Below are 17725 nucleotides of genomic sequence, written 5' to 3'. Positions count from 1 at the left end.
CGACACCTCTGCAGTAACTGCATGATGCTATCACGTCAATAATAGCATCATGCAGTCTCGTTCCAAAATCTCTCAGGAAAGTTTCCAGTAACTTTCTGAATCTATGCCACGGAGCAATAGGGCACAGAAGGTCAAAGGTCATTGAATCCAGCACTAGTACTACGTACCTATTGAAGTGTCCAGTGAGTGTACATTGGAGCATACCAATTCAGATTTCAGACTCTCTGTACTAAGACCTTAACAATTGCAATCATTTATTCTACCCCGATCACCATTAAGAAGTATATATACTTTTAATTACACTGGCCTTACTTGAATTATGATGGGCTAAACATCTAAAGCGGCTAAAATTTCAACACCATACTATAAACACACGTTCAAGAGCACTTTACACCACCACGACAGAATGTGCGCATTTTCTCACTTTCCCACGATGCAACCAACCCGGCACTCCATCCCAACTGGTGGTTACACCAATTAAAAGCCTGTGTCAGGTCAGGAGTTATTCATTTAACATTAAAGAGAACACGGGGTCCTTCTATTCAGACCCACCACAGGCATCAACTCCCCCTCTCTCCTCCTTTCACCCCGTTTTCCATGCCTCATAAAAGATCTGCCCTTCTCTCTTTCACTCTCTTGTTTGCCCAGTGTCCCTCCTTCATTCACTCGGTCCTTTCCTCTCTTTAGCTCTTCAATTAACCACCTCTCAACAGCCATCCGTCCCTAATCTGGTGGGCATCAGTGAAGGTTATGGTCAACAACAGATAAAACAATCCAGGTTTTAAATGATTACCAATAATTGTCTTGTTTGTTTTTTGTTTTTAGCTTGCTGACCTAGCCTGGACACATCATCTTTACTCCAATAACACACAAGGCAGACATGACATGAGCTGCAGGGGTCACTAAGCTTAAAGAGTGTGTTATACAGTAGGTATCCCAAAGGTGCTTTATTCAGAAACAAGAAGATGCTTTGCTGTTTGAATGCGTCACTGCCTGCCTGACGGTCCAGCAGCTTTTTAATGTCCTGTGAACCTCACATTAAACACACGCAGACAAAAATCGCAGCTGTGCAGACAAGATTTAGTGGGTGCCGGGAGAGCCGTAAATAAATGTTGGAAATAGAGATGCTAAGTCAAGTCAGATCAAGACATTTTCACATGAAAATACAGCAGATAAACGTGGTCAGCTCACTCAAAGAGCAACACAATATGGCATTTTTCAAAAATTTTAGTACATCTAAAGAATATAACATATCAAAAACAACTATACGATAAGTCAAATGGAAATTTCTGTGTCCAACAGAGATCATGAGAATTGAAAATTGACTGGAATTTAAAAAAACAAAACAAAAAAGCGGGCTGTTTATTTTTAATGGAAACCTAGTCTGACGGCAGGTCTGACTGCATTCTTGGAGGTCCGGCGGCACCTTTGGGACTAGGCTGAGTCTGATTTTTGAGGAAGTGTACTGATTTGCATGAGTTACTTTACAGATCCTTCCCCTTTTCATTTCTCCGACTGTACTGAAGCATCAGGGTTCAGGGTCACTTAATGAAGAGCTCTCCGAGGGCTTGCAAGTGCTGTTCATGGGTACACTTGAAGGGCATGGCTGCTACTATAATTGACTTCAAACTCCAACCAGGCGGCTCAAAAACATATTTAAAGCAGAACACTTGCAGAAGCCTTTCGGTAACAGCTGTGACATTTAAATCAAAGTCGAGAGCAGCTCTTTGCGCAGCTTTTTGCAAACAGTGCGAATAAATCCTTTAAATCTGAAATATTAAATGCGATGACTGTAAATAAGAATTGCATACTGTAAGCAAGATGTCGGTTTATGCGCTGTATATACAAGGAGCTCGTGGGATTACACTGTTGTCCAAATCCTGTCTACCTCTTGGTGTAGCTGTAATTTGTCTGCTGCAACTTTGTGTCCTTGTTTACCCAAAGTCTAACTAGTGTGAAACCTGAAAATTCTGAAATGACGGGTTAAGAGTGAAAGGCAGTAATCCCACTAAATCTCAGCTGTGAGCCTCGCTTTGATAGACACTGTGCTTAGAACAACTGAGCTCCCTGCCTGGGTAAGAGAAAGAGGGGTGAAGGGAAAACACGACAGTTGTGGTAAATAGAAAAAAAAGAGCAGTGAGATGATGAAAACAAGTGGACAGATCAAATACAATTAACCCCCCCCAAAAAAAAAAAGAACAAAGAATGAGTATGACAGTCAGGAAGAGTACGCACTGTGAATTTAAGAAGTTCCACTTTCAATTAAACTTATACCAAGATGCTCCATTGAGGTGATGGCACTTCTCTAGTGGTCAAAGAGACAGCTAAGCTAGGTGAAAATAACGTAGCTAGCAAGAAAGTGTCATTTCTTGGCCGCTGAAGAAGAAGCTCTGAAGACTGATGTTTTTGTGGCTACAAGCAGTGTCCAAAAAGATCTATGGAGGAAGTGAAGTCTAAGCATGTCTGGGTGCTACTTATTATCATTCAGTTAAAAGGAAATGGATATTTAGAGCAACTAACTGTGTGGCTAATGTGAGCGGTGCTAACAGCTTTCTTCCCCAGCGTGTACCACACATGTGCATAGCTGCTACATCCGTTACTGTAATCACTCGTCTCGTCAGTCAATGCACCATTAATCCACAATGTAAAATGTGTGCAGATTTATATGACAGCTAAAGCTAGAGTAAGTATTTCTACTTTTCATTTCAGGTCTTTGATCTTGCCGATTTTTTTCCCCCTCCCTTCACGTGCTCGCCTGTGTTTCTAGTTGCGAGGTATAGTTTATGATTTGCTGATAGAGCGGGCAGGCAGAGGTCTTCGGTGGGTCGCTCGAGACAAAAGCTGCTTTTTAGCTCTCAAGGCTGATATCTCCCAGCTCCGCTCCCTTCTGATAGCCGAAGTATGCCGGCTGGGGTGTGGGGGTGGTGGAGTGGTGGTGTTTGAGGTAAAGGGCGGGAGGGGTGGATGCTTCTCCTGGCCTCCTCTCCCTGCGGAGGCTGCAGTGAAAATGACTTTACCATGTGATGTGCTGTGGTCGCTCCCACTACGCATGTAACCCAGTCAAACTGTTCTCGTCTTAATCTTATTACTCGGGTTATGCTGGGACGCCATGTACAGAATATCTTATGTAAAAAGCATATTCATGTTTCTGGCCAAATTGTGCACAAGATTTCATGCTTGTACCCCAACCCAATCTCCAACCCCCTTGAAGTGGGCTAGAACCCCCCCACACACACAAAAACACACACAAAAAGAGAAGGCATATTCAGATAGTTTCTGTAAAAGAAAGAGAGGAAAAGAAGGCAAACTACTCAAAGCGCTTTTAATAATGTATCCATATCTACGTGCATGTTTTGCATGGAGCGGTGGGAAAAACAAAGTGTGAGAGAGTAAACAAGGACACCAACACCAGGTGAGCTTTCCTGAGGGCAGCTGGGAGTATTTTTCTCCTCATTTAGCAGTTCATGAAAAAAACCACAAGCTGCCAGATGTGACAGAGGGCATGCACCCTGCTCGCACACACCATAGAGACATGCAGTTACACACACACACACACCAAAAAAAAGGGAAAATCTGACAGAGAAACAGGCCTCAGTCTAACCCAAAGTAAATGTGTGTGGCACAGATTTACTGTATTTCTAACTAAAGTTAGCGGCAGATCTCTATCGCGAGAATCTCCGTCTCATTAAAAGAAATGTCAGATGAAGGAAACCGAGGGTGAAGACATCAAAGGGGTCTGCAGGGAGCTGAAGAAATCTGGCTTTTAACTCGTTATAAACCCACTGACGGCACGAATTCTCACTATGAATTCCTACGAGAATCCGTCGTCATGCATCCTCATGCACGTGCACTGAAGTATAACACCTATTGATTTATTTACATACGTGACCTCTTAACTCACCAAGCAGTTCCTAATTGTTACTGACCAACAGGCCACTGTAGTTTGACGTGCCTACTCACGGGTCCACACTGAGTACCTGTGGCTCAGTGGTGACCTACATTCCCCTTTTGTTATTCCACGCATATCGGCACTGTGTAAAACCGCTGGCTGCTAATTGCTTTCACATTACAGAGCAGCCGGGTGATCTTGGTGGCTTTCCAAGACCACCAACACTGGGACAGGGGGTGTGCACGTTTGCAAAGGCATACCACCAATCACGCAAAGGCTGCATTACTGTGCAAGCACAGGGTAAAAAACACGCGGGCTGCTATCTGCCGGCAGTAAAACACCTTTCGTCTATTGTCTTAGAAACTCTTTAACTACTGTTTTTCTTCTAGTTTTATAAGACTTGAGCCAGGAAAGTCTTTTAAAAAAAATCTGAATGACTAACTGTCGCATTTAAAGGGAGGAGTCTTCTCTGCAAATTTCTGGAGACATTTTTTTGCACACTGAGTGATGGTATTTGACAATCAACCAGAGTCCTAGGACTTCCGAAACACGTTTACAAGCTTACAGTAAATTCATTAGCAATGAGCTATTTGTCCCAATTAAACATGGAAGGGAAGCTGGCAGGAAAATTACAGCTTCCTTAAATAAACTCGCAGGTCTACAGCAAGCACAGAGGTCATTTCTAAATATATCACCTCACCATAGTCCTACCCTTCAACTCGTCCAAGTGCACTCTGCTTATCTCGTTTTGATGTGTCTAACATGTTTCAGCCTAATGCAGTTCAGCAAAAGTATCAAACAGAAATCAAAGAGCCCATTTATCAAGTGCAGGGACATCGGCCTTTTGCACTTGTGAGCAACAGTAAGGACTCTGAGGCACTAAATCTTCTGTTTGTCACGACTCGCGGAAGCGCGATCACACAGACGTCATTTGGCCGTCAGTGGAACGCTGTTTTTTATGACCAAAATGAGTGGAAGAGTGTCGGCTGTTTGCAGCAATCATAAAGGGGCGCTCAGTTGCCTGGAAATTCAATGTTTGGAGGGGCCGTGTGCTCTCCATGCACGCAAGAACACATATCGAGACAAAAACACAATGTCCACTCCTGCTCAGGGCCATCATGAGTGTTGGTGGGGGGGGGGGTTAAGCTAGCCAGCTGGCTGGAGTTAAATCAGGTTTGAATTAAAGGGTAAATGGACTAACAAATCCCAGGGAGTGCAAAGCGAGGGCAGTGAGGAGGAGGGTGGGGGCAGTGGGTCACTGCCGTCTGACAGAGGACACAGAGGATTGAAAAGAAATGAAAATAAAAAGTGAGGAGAGCAGAACACATTCCAGATCTGAAATAACTATATCTTAGACAGTTTTCACAGCAAACTGTCTGCTTTGGAAATCTTAATAAGTATCGGGGGGGCTGGGGGCATTAAGATGCTGACAAAGAGCAGGAGAAAACTGAAGGAGGAGAAGGACAGTTTAGACAAGACGTTGCTCTGCCAAACTCCATCACAAGTCCCTGCCATGAGTTGTCCAAACTGTTGAACAGTACCAGGAGGGGAAACTTCTAAACCAAATCCATTACTGTTTAAAACTCCCACTCAAACAGTCGTGAATCACCGCTGCGGCGATCTGTCTCGATCCAAATTATCAGCGCCGGCCCGTTTAAGATCAGCACGCCAGCCGGGCACGTCAGAAATAATAAGCTCCAATGTCCACAGCAGAGATGTCTCAATATATCTTTCCCCTGTTTAACTATAGAGGTCTGCATACATCTACAGCGACGGGCCGAGAGCCTCGTTGCAAAACATCATTACACAATGCATGCACGGTATAAACGGCTGTACATTTCAACGAAAAGGCCAATAAATATTCTATTTAAGCGCACCGGGGGCCGTGGGTAAACGTCTGGAAAGATGCTGACGCTGTGCCATCTCTTCTTTGCTCCAATTATGGTTGCAACGACATGACAGGTTTTATGTGCCATTAGAGCTTGCTGCGGGACGGTGAAATGTTGGGAATCTGTTTTTTGCTCTGTTAGGAAATAATGCCGCCTCCATGCGTTGCTCAACAATTCCAAATTTAATCCTTGGTTGGCTTTTTGTTTTTTGTTTTTTTTAAGACACAAGTGCTGACATGGCATGAGATCACATCATATTTTAGTGTAAAGGGTTTAACGACGTTCATAATCAGGAGCACTTAAACCTGTGTTCCAACTGCTACAGTGGCTCAATGAAGTTGAGATAGAGGGCTGAGAGGTAATGAGCTCTTTGCGGGCAAAGCTTAGTGCTGCTGAGGCAGCCACGCAGAGGTTAGACAAACAGGCAGTGGGATCACAAGGGCCTAAGCCTCTTATATAGGCCCCTCTTGTGGAGAAGATCACTGACTTCTGGTGGAGGGATGAAGGTCAGGAGTTTTCAAAGATCGCGAAGGCCTCTGCTTCTCTTTCTACGAAGGCCCCTACCCCTTCCGACATTGCTGCTCGGAGGCTGTTTGTTTCAGTTTAACGAGTCGGATCATTCAGATTCTTGACTGATAGGACTTAGCTGGGAGTTAATTTAAGCCTGCTGTCAGTCAAACACCTCTAGGAAAATATTTTCCCGTCTCAATAACATTCGTAGCCTGCTCAGATTTCTCCGTGCCGAGACAGTTCCATCCCGATCCTCACTCACCTCCTCGTGCTTTAAATCTTTTAATCCCTTTCTGCAGAGAGAAAAAACCTCCACTAGTTTTGGACTCCTTTTGCTTCATGAACCTCTTCCTCTTTCCCTCCCCAGGTCCCTTCTCTCCTGCTGGGAGTCACAGGGCAATGTAGTTTCATTTCCTGCCCTGCTGAAATCAATGCTCTCTGAAGACAAGCAGGGGTTAGAGACTTAGAGGGAAGACGGAGACAGATGTATAGAGAGACAGGAAAAGAGAGCAGAGCTAGGTGTGAGAAGACTGCTGGCATGCGGGACACAGCCGTACCAGCACATAACCTTAAAGTGGGGTTGCTTCCAAGTCGGCGTCAGCTTTGATAAACATCTACCGGGAAGTAAAACAACCGTTCAAAGCAGAAATATGAAAAACAGGAGGGCAGCTTTAATGGGTAAACTCAATTTTCCCCTCAACACTCCCCATCATTTTTTATTCACCTCAAAGGCGGATGGGGGAAAAAAAGAAAAGTATTCGGCGTCCCACAGGATAAATGAATATGAATTCCTGGTCAGGAGCGAGCCAGCTGACGAGATCCCTCTCCAGCTTATGCCAGGTTCGATACAAACACGAGTTGAGGAAGAGAAGTGGAGGAGATAACATACATTTTGTCACTTTTAAAACAAAGAGATTCCTGCTCCATGACTGTACCGGATTTTCTTTCATAAGCATTCCTGCAGATCTGACCACCAAACCCACCGGCCGCTCAGACTTCAAACACAGGACTGCCTCCATCATTCTAAGCTCTGGTTAATGCATCCGGACAGTCAGAAGCACATAACCTTCGGTCCTGCTGTTATTTTCACTCATTTGCTACAAAACAGAGACACACTCTGGATAGTTAGGCAACAAAGGAATCAATAACTTTTCACCTTGGAGGGAAAAAAAGTTGCCTTATAGTGAGGCCATCAAGCCAAAAGGAATATGAGTATGGTAACAGCTATTCCTGACCACAATAAAGGGATCTTTGAAGGCTTGCCCAAACTCTTAAGAGTTAAGCATGCCATAATCTGCTAAAATCATGCTACCACCATGTTTCTTGAGCAAAAGACAAAGTGGAAAATTAGAATCTTAAAGTGAGAATTTTTTTAAAATCTGCATCGTCGAACATTTTTCCTCTTTCACCAAATCCGATCGATGACAGAAGACTTGACCGCACAGGGACAGCAGTTTCCTGGTGGTGCTAAATCAGCCAGATGCCTGGGCAGCAGTGGTTTGGTAGATGGGCATTTAACTGCAGTGACTGCATTTCAGACTCACATCCAAATGAGACCTTTAACTCCAGATTCCTCGGTGAATGCGGTCGACACAGGATTAGAATGGATAGAAAGGGGATTTCCATTTAAGTCAAATTTCTTATGGTCATTTGTGCCTTTTTTCCTCTCTATTCATGCTAAGTCACTGTTAGATTTATAGTTGCGTGCTTGCATCTAAATTTTGCCCCTGAAATCTGGTGTCACAATTCACAGGCCGCACATGCAAACAGACCTGTTTTTACCACAAAATGCTGACTTGGCGCCGTTTGTCAGCCTAATGGAAAAAAATGTGCGAGATCAGTCGGACAACGGGACTGTGCTGCCACTTCAAGGCGCAGCCTCTCTCGAGTCTTTTTGTGTGAATCAAGTGGCTGGGTAAACACTGGCTGCTGGTTAAACAGGGCGCCTGCACGGAGAACAAGGTGACGAGGCTTTGGTTAAACAAACACACTAAGGCCATGTCTCCACTAATGCTAATACAAAGACATTTGCTGAAGGTGACTACGCTGCACTGTAGGAGAAAACACGCTGGATTTAGTAATATTACCCCCTACTTGTTTAGTTAAGTTGGATTGTATTTCTTTAATATATGTATGGACCAAAAGTCTTCACACTAGAGCCAGATGGATGTTTTGGGTGTAAAAAATTCAAATGCTGATATTTTGGCACTTTCTGCCAATGTGTTTCACACACTCTGCCAGATGTGCTGCCCACAGCGCTCAGAGTCGATCCTCTGCTGAACCAACCAGGTGCTGACGATGTTTCTAAATGACTGACTTTCCTTTCCTTCTGTACTGTATTGTTTTTATATTTATTGCATTACTTGAGTTACATTGTAATACCAATATATCCATAGAATATAGACTCTGCTTATGAATGCACAATGCACAGCCACGACCCACAGCAAACCAGATCCTTTGATGGGAAAAAGTGGGTGAGCTTAATCTGCGATTTTGAAAATAATTTGTCAGATATGCAGATGATGTGGTTTCTGTTTGTTTATTTAGTTTTTATTGTTTTTTTATTGTCATTTATTACTTAAATCCATTGACTAAATCAGCAGATGTTGTGATGAAGTGAAATAAGATGGAAATAGTGGCAAAGTAAGTTCAATTCAATTTAGTTTTATTTGTATAGTTCCAAATCTCAACAATAATTGCTTCAAGGAACTTGACATTGTATGGTTAAGACCCTGCAATACTAGAAGCTTACTATGAGCAAGCATTTGGCGACAGTGGGAAGGAAAAACTCCCTTTTAACAGGAATAAACCTCAAACAGAAAAAGGCTCAGGGAGGTGATGTGTGAGAGGTCTTTAAGATACGATGGGGCTGAGTCAAGACCTTGTTTGTAAGGAGAAGGCTTTTGAAATAAATTCTGCAATTAACAGGGAGCCAATAAAGAGAAGCCAGTATGGCAGAAATGTGTTTCTCTTTCAGTCAGTTTGAGAGCTCAAAGCCTGCTGATTGGAGCATTTTTATTCCCCAATAGCAAACACAACACATAAATAAAGCGAAAGGAGCTTAGTGTTGTTTTAGCAGATCCCTAAACCTGCTTAGTGGCCAAATCGACTTGTTAAACTGGCAGCTTTACACTAAAATCCCCAAAAAGGAAAAATGCCTCAGCTTCTGGCAACGACAGGATTACAGTTTCTGTGGCCACTAAATGTAATCACAAAGCAATGACAGGCCAAAGACACAGGAAAACACTTCTCTCTGCATCTTATACAAACATAAAAACCTCCTGAGTGGCTGCACGAGAGCCTAAACAGACACGCACACATTCAACAAGGAAGCGCACAGTTTATTCAAGCCTAACACAAATCATACGATGCCCCCTAAAATCAAATTTCCTGAAGCCCAAACGTGTCTGGTTTAAGTATTTTGCAAGCAGGCTGAAGTCTATATGCCGAGCACTTTCAGCGTGTGCTACAGCTTTGCTCCAGAGGCATGAAAAAAAATCAGAGAGAGAGAAAAAGTAAGAAAAATAAAGATTTGAGCGAAGGATCTGCTGGGAATGATTTTGGAAATTGTGAGAAAAACGCATGTGATACGGTTCTATTAATAACTGCGGAGTGATAAGTTTATACAAATGCCACTGTGGAGCTGATGGTCCAGTGCTTTTTTTGCCGTGTAACCACTGCGTTCTGAAAAGATTACTCACAGAGCCTCAAAGACGCATCAAGAGTTGCGTTAAATCTGGCTAAAGATCCCTCTCATGATCTCGCCATGGCTGCAATGAATCAAATGAAAGAATGAAGTGTTTTTGCGTCAGCTGACAGCACAAGATGCCGCTCCATCTCAGCTCTAGTATGAGAAGCCGCGTACTGGCAAACAATCCTGCCAGAAAGCCTGCACGAGTCGTTATCTTTGTTTCCCCGAAGAGCGTAGGAACTGCTGTGGAGCCACCCTGCTCTCAGTTATTGTTGAGTAAACACAAGCAGCTCAGCCAAGAGCAGCATGTCAGTCAGCCAGGCATAGAAAGGAGAAAAAGTTGAGGAGCCACTCAGAAACTGAAGAGAAGGAGAGGGGGCAAAAGAGACAGTGTGTGTTTGAGAGAGAGAGGACGCAGCCAGGAAAGTGAGAAAGTACAGAAAAGAAAATTAAAAGGGAAAGAATGCCAGCATTAGCATGTGATTGCCAGCCAGATAGGAACAGTGCCAATGAGTTTTGATGTCATGCTGATGGTTTTGAAGGGTAGCAGAGGGGTTGACTATTTTCTGATTCTCATCATGCGGGGAAAAAACGTCTGTGTGTCCCCATGAAAACATGCAATGATAGGCACGGCTTTTCTAAAGAATGCAGATCATCTGCAACCACGAACACTGTGTACTTGTTTAATGCTTTTGACCATTCCTCCAGTGTCACCTATCAAAGTGAACACTCCTCCTCAGGCTGGTTAACCCTAACACACAGAGAGAAAAAGATCACGGTAATCAACCTACACAGAGGCTTGTGTGCAGTCCTCCAAGCAGCTAAACAGACATTATGCTGTGCGTAAGTCAAGCGCTCAACAAGTAGGCCTAAACAGGAAAGGGAATTATCCAAGTTGTGTCCACCACGAAGAGGAAGAATGAAAAAAACAAAACAAACAAAGGTCGTAGAACCACCGAGGAGAAATCAGTGAAAAAGTCTGCGTATGTGGCATCTGTCTTCTCTGAGACACAAGTTAAATGTTAAAGGACCCACATCGACACAAATATGGACAACTGTGTCACCCATAATCAGTTGTTCCACATATTTTTGACACTGCCCCCAAGTGGAAGTATGCAGCTACCACAGATGTGGGTCTGAGGCCTTCAGTCCAGCTGCTGTGACCAGATGATGAGTTGATTTAGTGCAAAATGCTGCAAATTGTGTAGTTAAAGCATCACAACTCTGATGACTTTCTGCATTTCTCTCTTTTAGATCTTTGTATTCTTTGGATTTTGAAGCTTTAGCCATAGAAAGCTTATCTCAGACTCAAGTGTTATGGACTAACATATTACTAATTGAATGCGGAAACAAAATAGCAGATTAAAAGAGAATGCCAAACCCTACACTTAAACAGCTGTGAAGAAAGGACACGCATATTTCTAGTTTTGCACACAAATATGACAGTGCCATCTCTCTTAATAATCCATAAAGTGAACATATCTTTCACGGAAAACAAATATTGATTTTTTTTGGCAGTGACGCCCATTAAATTGGGGGTATTTCATCCCCTTGGTGGGAGCGTGGTGTTGTACAAAGATTTAATTGTGGCTGAACTGAGATCTGCCCGTCTGCTTCCAGTAGGAGTTTCTGAAGTCCTTAATGCTAGGCAAACAGGGCTTAAAAAGATTTACTCTGGCACATACAGGAGAGTTTAAAAAGCCATGTTTCATCCGAACCCCTTATTAAATGAAATGTAGCATGATCTCCACATATTAAGCACGGGCTGTGAAGGACACTTGCAAAGCAGTAATTTGATAAAACTCGAACAAGGAGCGGGGCTTCAGTGACATTTAGAGCTCTTTAAAGCAGCACCCTTTCCCCGCGGTCCGCAACGCGAAACCGTGCCAAGTCCGTATGGAAAATTGATATGCAGTATGTGTGGCTTATTCCATTAGACTCATTAAAGTGTCACTTTGTCATCAGCACGGTCTCTCTCTTAAAGCCTACCTTACAACTGCAGCAAAGGACTCATTGTGTTGTGTGTATAAAATACAGCACAGAGCTTTTTTTCTTTTCTTTTTTTAATGTGGCAGGAGTAATTTGTCTTCCAGGCAGCAGCCAAAAGACATCAACACAGAAAGTATCAAATGGAAGGTATAGAAAGCAGGTTCATTTGCGGTTGGACGTATACGGTACAGGTCAGTCGGCGGGAGCGGGAAAATATGGCCAATTAATGCTCTGCTCTGGAGAACGCCATCCTAATGCAGCTTATTTCCCCGCTCAGTCTAGACTCTCACTCTGCTAAAATCATTCAAGTGCCATCTACACACTGGCTCCTCAACTGCAGCACCAAAGCCTGAACCGATGTTGTTTCTCCTTTTTTCTTAATCCAGACCGCAGTTCCCTGAACCCTGTAGAGGTTTTTTCCTTTCTAACAGGCTGACCTCCTGTGCAGACAGTAAATTGCAGGAAAAAGGTTTTCACGCTTGGCTACAGTTTGTAGTGGCAGAAACTTTATCAAACGTCTCCAAAGAGGATCTGAGTGCAGCGCTTTTAGCCTTTGATTAAACGCTGCCTCTCCAAGGAAAACCTTGCCACTAAAACACCACCCCGCTCCACTGAGTCCGATTTGTGGAAATGGGAGCATTTTTCTTTCTCTCTTTTTTTTTGGTCTCTGCCAGTATTGTGCAAATGCAGGAAATTTACACTTCTCGTCGCTCACAAAAAAAAGGCTTTTGCCTCACTTGGCGGAGCAGATATACAAAAGAAAGGAAACTCAAATCTGGCTCTCCTTTTTAAAAAATTCCTTTGACAACCCAACTACTGACGGCATATTATCAGGACATTCCAGCCAAGCAACATAAGGAAAGTTTTTCTGAATCCCCTATTATGTGAATACTGCAATTGTGGGTCTTATTAGGGGGAAAAAACAACCAAAAAAGTTGCACTCAAAGAGTCATTTGATATCTTGAACCTTTTTATTATCATTTGGAAGCAAATTACCTGCTGGCTCTACATCATTTAAACAATTATCACACAATATTCTCCAAAACAGTTTGCCCCGTGGCAGCACTGAGGCACGCCGAGCCTCGGCAAACACATGTGCCTAATAATGAGTGGGAAGTAGGTAATTGCCAGTGCACGACATAGTTTACACACCGGTGCTTTAAATCAGTGACATAAAACAGAGTTTGAGCTTATGATTTACAGCCGTGTGCTGATTAAATTAACGTCTATGCTTTTTCTCCCAGTTTCGCACACTCAGAACTGAGTCAAGCTGTCTCAAAATATGTAGATGCGTGTGTGTGTGTTTAAAAAAAAAAGACATACATCTCTTTCACACACACGCTTCCTGCCACATTCTTTTGCGTCTGCCAAAAGCTTTTAGAGATGCTCAGCAGTTGATGCCTGACTTAGTGTAATGTGCAATGTCAAGAGCGGAGGAGTGGAGTTTTAGACGCAGCCGGGTCATCGATCTTAAAGAGATGTACCACTCGAGACCGAGCCAAACATTTCCCAGAGCATCTGGATAAAACGCTGAATAATTTGAAATAGGCACTCTGTGAGAAACAGCAGCAAGTAGCCATCACATGCACTGCGCAGCTTAAAAAATACAAAATAAAAATCAGCAGAAGGAGTGGCTGATATGTAAAATTTTTAACAAGTCCTCATAAAAGAAACGAAAACACAAATTCCAAGCTTTCTTTTTCACTTCATGTGGTCTGTTCCCCCAAATAAGAGTCTAAGAAAACACCAGGAGACATAAAACAGTCCAGATAGGCATGTCAGTGGCAGACGCACCAGGACAAGCTCCTACACACTCAGCCTGTAAGACCAATTGGATTTTCCAGGGGTGAAGTGCCTTTATTGTCAACAGTGTGTCCCGCTGAAAACTGTACCGCGTCAGTTCCACCCGGCATGATTTATAGCCTTCCCAAGTGTTATTAAACGGCTAAATGCAATTCTAAACACATTTCCCATAGTCCCTGCCCTGCACTGGACCTTTTCATGCCCAGAGGTGAATGTCCCACATTCAGGAACATTTACACAGTTTACATGGATTTAAAACATTTTTTGTCCATTCGGTTTTAGGAATTTATCATAAGATTATCACTGAGCTGACAGATGAACATGCAGTGCTTATCTCGATGTTTAAATAAAAAGGTGGGACTTTTTAGCATGGCTGCTTTTAGCTGAAATCTGATTTCCACGCGGTTCCACCCGGGTTCAAACTCAGGTGATTCAAACAAAAAAAAGCCCTGGCACAGCAAAAATAAATAAAAAAATTAAATAAAATCATGTTTGGACAAAAAATAAAAAGCCCTGTTAAACTTTAGGTGGGCTTTTTTTTTGTCCCCCACTCTGCACAAATGCATGGCAGTAACATTTGTGATTTACAAGTGAAGCAGTGCCTATAAGAATAAAATCTCACGATCTGTTGGTTTTAGCACCCTGAGGGCTGATAGTGATGCCTAAACTGCTTTTGGCAAGTAGAGGGAATGCAAGGGGAAAATCATCAAATTTCCTACAATCAGCCAATGGTGTACATTAACTGACATTTTCTAATCCTGCAAATGAAGAAAGTATTTCCTTAGGTTTAAAATGTTTTCTGAAAGGGTGCACAGATTTTTAACCGCTAATTTGCACACCCTTTTGCATGTCCACCATATAAGACAAAATCCTTCCCTGCGGCCGGGGAAACGCCTGACCTTTCCTGGAAATGCTCGCATTTAAACTACAGTGACAGACTTGTGACCTCCGACCTCTTCAATGGAAGCACACAGCCTGCCCAGCGCACCAGACGGCGCAAATAAAGACAACAACGACCACACTTTAAAGATTCCTCTTTGTCCCGTTTGCTCAGTTGCAACCACAGTACAGCCCCTGATCACTTTGTCCGTCCGGAATTATTGTCTTAACATTTGATTACAGTGAAACCGCACTGTTGTTCCTCTCTGACTCTGCCGAAAAAGACAGCATTGTCCACAAACATATCCTGGAGCTGCTGTGATTAAGGGATAAAAAAAAGCTTGTAAATGAGTGTCATTAATGTGCAGCACACCAGTAAGTTTCATCATAAAGTGACATTCATTTAAATGGAGAGAGAAAATCAGAATGAAAGTCACTGGAAGCAGCAGCTGCCGATTATCTCTGGGAGAAAAGGATTCTGAAGCTTTTTTTGTTTATAGATGATATTAGTTGAAGAGGGTGCCATGGGAGTTTTCTTCATGGAAAACAGTATCAGTATTTGAAACTTAATTTTCAGAGTATTTTCCCCTCTGGATCGTATGTGGGTGGGTGGGAAACACAGTCATTTCCACTTGTCTCTTTCCAGATATGAAGTACCTAAAGGACCAGGGGGTTTGGCTCCTCTCCACTTCATATTCAACCATTAAACTCCATTTGAGGAATAAGTTATAGCTAACTCATCCACTTAAGTAATGTGAATTAACATTCCTCTCTGCCTCAGAGCAAAAAAAAGAGAGGACGGAGGATACAGAGAGGAAAGAGAGAGAGAGAAAAAAGACAGGCTTTGGTGAAATGCTTGACACCCAATACAGGAAATGCTGCACACCTTCACTGTAAATAACAGTTGAAAAGGCATTTATGGAGGACGGGGATAATCCAAGCAAACCCCGAAAAACTTTCCGGAGACAATTCATCACCACTGGTCTGGATGGGGAGGATTGTTTCATACACTATAAACACTTAAAAGCCAGGACAAAGGAGGAAAATGCCTTCCAGGAGCAGCTTCGTAAACAATTCAAACTCAATTCAAACTCAGTTCAATCACACTTATGTGAATCAGCCACAGGCCACTCGCATTTGCTATCAGGTCATCTTTAACTTTAAGGCACAGATGGCTCTGTGCAGTGCAAACAGCAGTGAGAGAGTCTGGACACACAAATAAACTATAATAAAGAGTTATTTAAATGTCTGTGTTGCAGGATACACGTATACATAAACCGAATCCTGTTTCCAAGAGGCCACAGGCTTCTGGAGCCCATGCATGCATCCCCATCTTACTGCCTTAATCAGCGATAACCCCTCCCGCCATCAACCAAACCTAACACTACATGCAGTGGTTGTTTGCCTTTTAAATAAGCCTTCACACATTCCTTATCTTTAACTCTCAGATTTTTGAGGGGCGTGGTTAGAGTGGGCACAATGGGCATCCAGCTGACTCGTTAAGAGCCCCCCTATTGTCCGCCACTGGAGTGGAGTATTTCCCCGTGCCGAGCCTTGAGAGTGACAATGGGACGATAATCTAAAAAACCAAAGATCATTTGCATGAGAAGAGAGGCTGAACGATGGCCGGCAGTATGGGGTCACTTAACAGATGATTTCAGGAGCCACAGACAAAAAGTCGGCCTAAACTATACAAGCAAAATGTAAACATGGGGATGGATGGCTTGAACCGTCTTTACAGCACGTTAAAATAAAAGAAGCGCAACGCCAGCGGAGCGCGTTGGGAACATGTTGGAAGCCCTTGCAGGAGTTTTTCGTCAAGGCTGACAGATTAGAAAGTTGAATGTGAGGAGAGGAGAGTAGGAAAATGGATGATTTTAGAAGTGAGGGCTAAGGAAAAAAAGTTTTGGGAGACTCACCAGACGCGCTCAGGTCCAGGACACTTTGGAGGAGCAGGGCGATCCAGAGCGCGCATGGTGGACATCTCCAGAGTCGCTGGTTCGCCGCTGCCCGGTTTAGATACATTCCTTCGGTTGTGTGTTAAACTTTTCCACGCTTTTCACATCCACCACACACAATAATCAATTTCGAGTCCGTCCCCCTACAAAAAAAAGTAATATAACCCCAACAATAATAATAATAACCACTCTAAGCTCGGCGTTTTGATCAGTTCTAGGTCGTTTCAGCAGTTTTTTCAAAGCCCATCAAAACTCTCCCTAGGATGAAAACAAACTGGTGCTTCTTGAAGAAAGCTGTCTCCGTCTGTCCGGGCTTCTGTGCCTTTCCTCTTCGCTCGAGCCCAGCTCCGCTTTGCCTCCTCTCAGTCTGTCTCTCTCTCTCCCTCTCCGACTGAGCGCAATCCTTCCAGCAAACTTCATCTGGAGAAGTTGTGCCCACAGAAGCCACATGGCTCTGATTAGCCAAGTGTCGCCATCGTGCGTGCACTACAGGAACTGTCCGGAGGGCGGTCAGAGTCTCCCTCGTGTGTTTTTTTTTCATCTGTGAGTGAAATATTTGAGGAGTATTCAGTTTTTAGATGGAGACCCCGCATTTGTGCTTCCTGCTTTACTTCAATCACTGAGACGCTTAATAGAAGAGATCAGTGATTCAAATCTCTGCCGTAAAATTCACGACAACTGAATTTATATGTACAGCTGTTTATATCTAACTATAAAGTGCATCCTATAAAGTTAAAAAACGAACGTATTTGTTGTTCTTTTTTTAAAAATTTGCATATTGATTGCATAGTTTTATATATTGACCCATTTTATATTTGTTATGTACAATTTGGGGCTTTTCCAGATAAATAAAGTATAGCAATTAATAAAAAAAATATATATCAACAATTAAAAGACAGCATTCCCTCTAAGCCACGTGTAAACAGATTCCCTGGATCCAGAAGTCATATTTTCTTGAGAACATCAAATCAAAGTCTACCAGTTGTTTTTTTCCTTTTTAATCTGACATGTGATTGTAAAGATACTGCGAGATCTGTGCATCTTTGTACCCAATTTCACCATGGTGAAGAGTCCTTTCAAAAGTTCCTGGATCCAGATTCAGATTGGCTGCACCTTT

At 43.0% G+C, this 17725-nt stretch overlaps 1 protein-coding gene across 1 annotated transcript in view; it reads right to left on the bottom strand.

Annotated features, from left to right (window-relative positions):
* Positions 1-16998, bottom strand: part of ror1 (receptor tyrosine kinase-like orphan receptor 1) — a 131391-nt gene extending 114393 nt beyond the window's left edge. The window contains exon 1 of the mRNA XM_084909877.1: positions 16570-16998. Coding sequence (XP_084766003.1) covers positions 16570-16675 — 106 coding nt within the window. The 5' untranslated portion in view covers positions 16676-16998. The remainder of the gene's footprint in view (positions 1-16569) is intronic.
* Positions 16999-17725: the final 727 nt, after the last annotated feature.

Source organism: Perissodus microlepis, chromosome 17 (genome assembly GCF_051167445.1).
Source record: "Perissodus microlepis isolate ML-2025 ecotype Zambia chromosome 17, ASM5116744v1, whole genome shotgun sequence".
NCBI classification, from domain to species: Eukaryota; Metazoa; Chordata; class Actinopteri; order Cichliformes; family Cichlidae; genus Perissodus; species Perissodus microlepis.
Note: the sequence above shows the minus strand (reverse complement) of the source record. Positions and strands in the feature narration are given on the sequence as shown.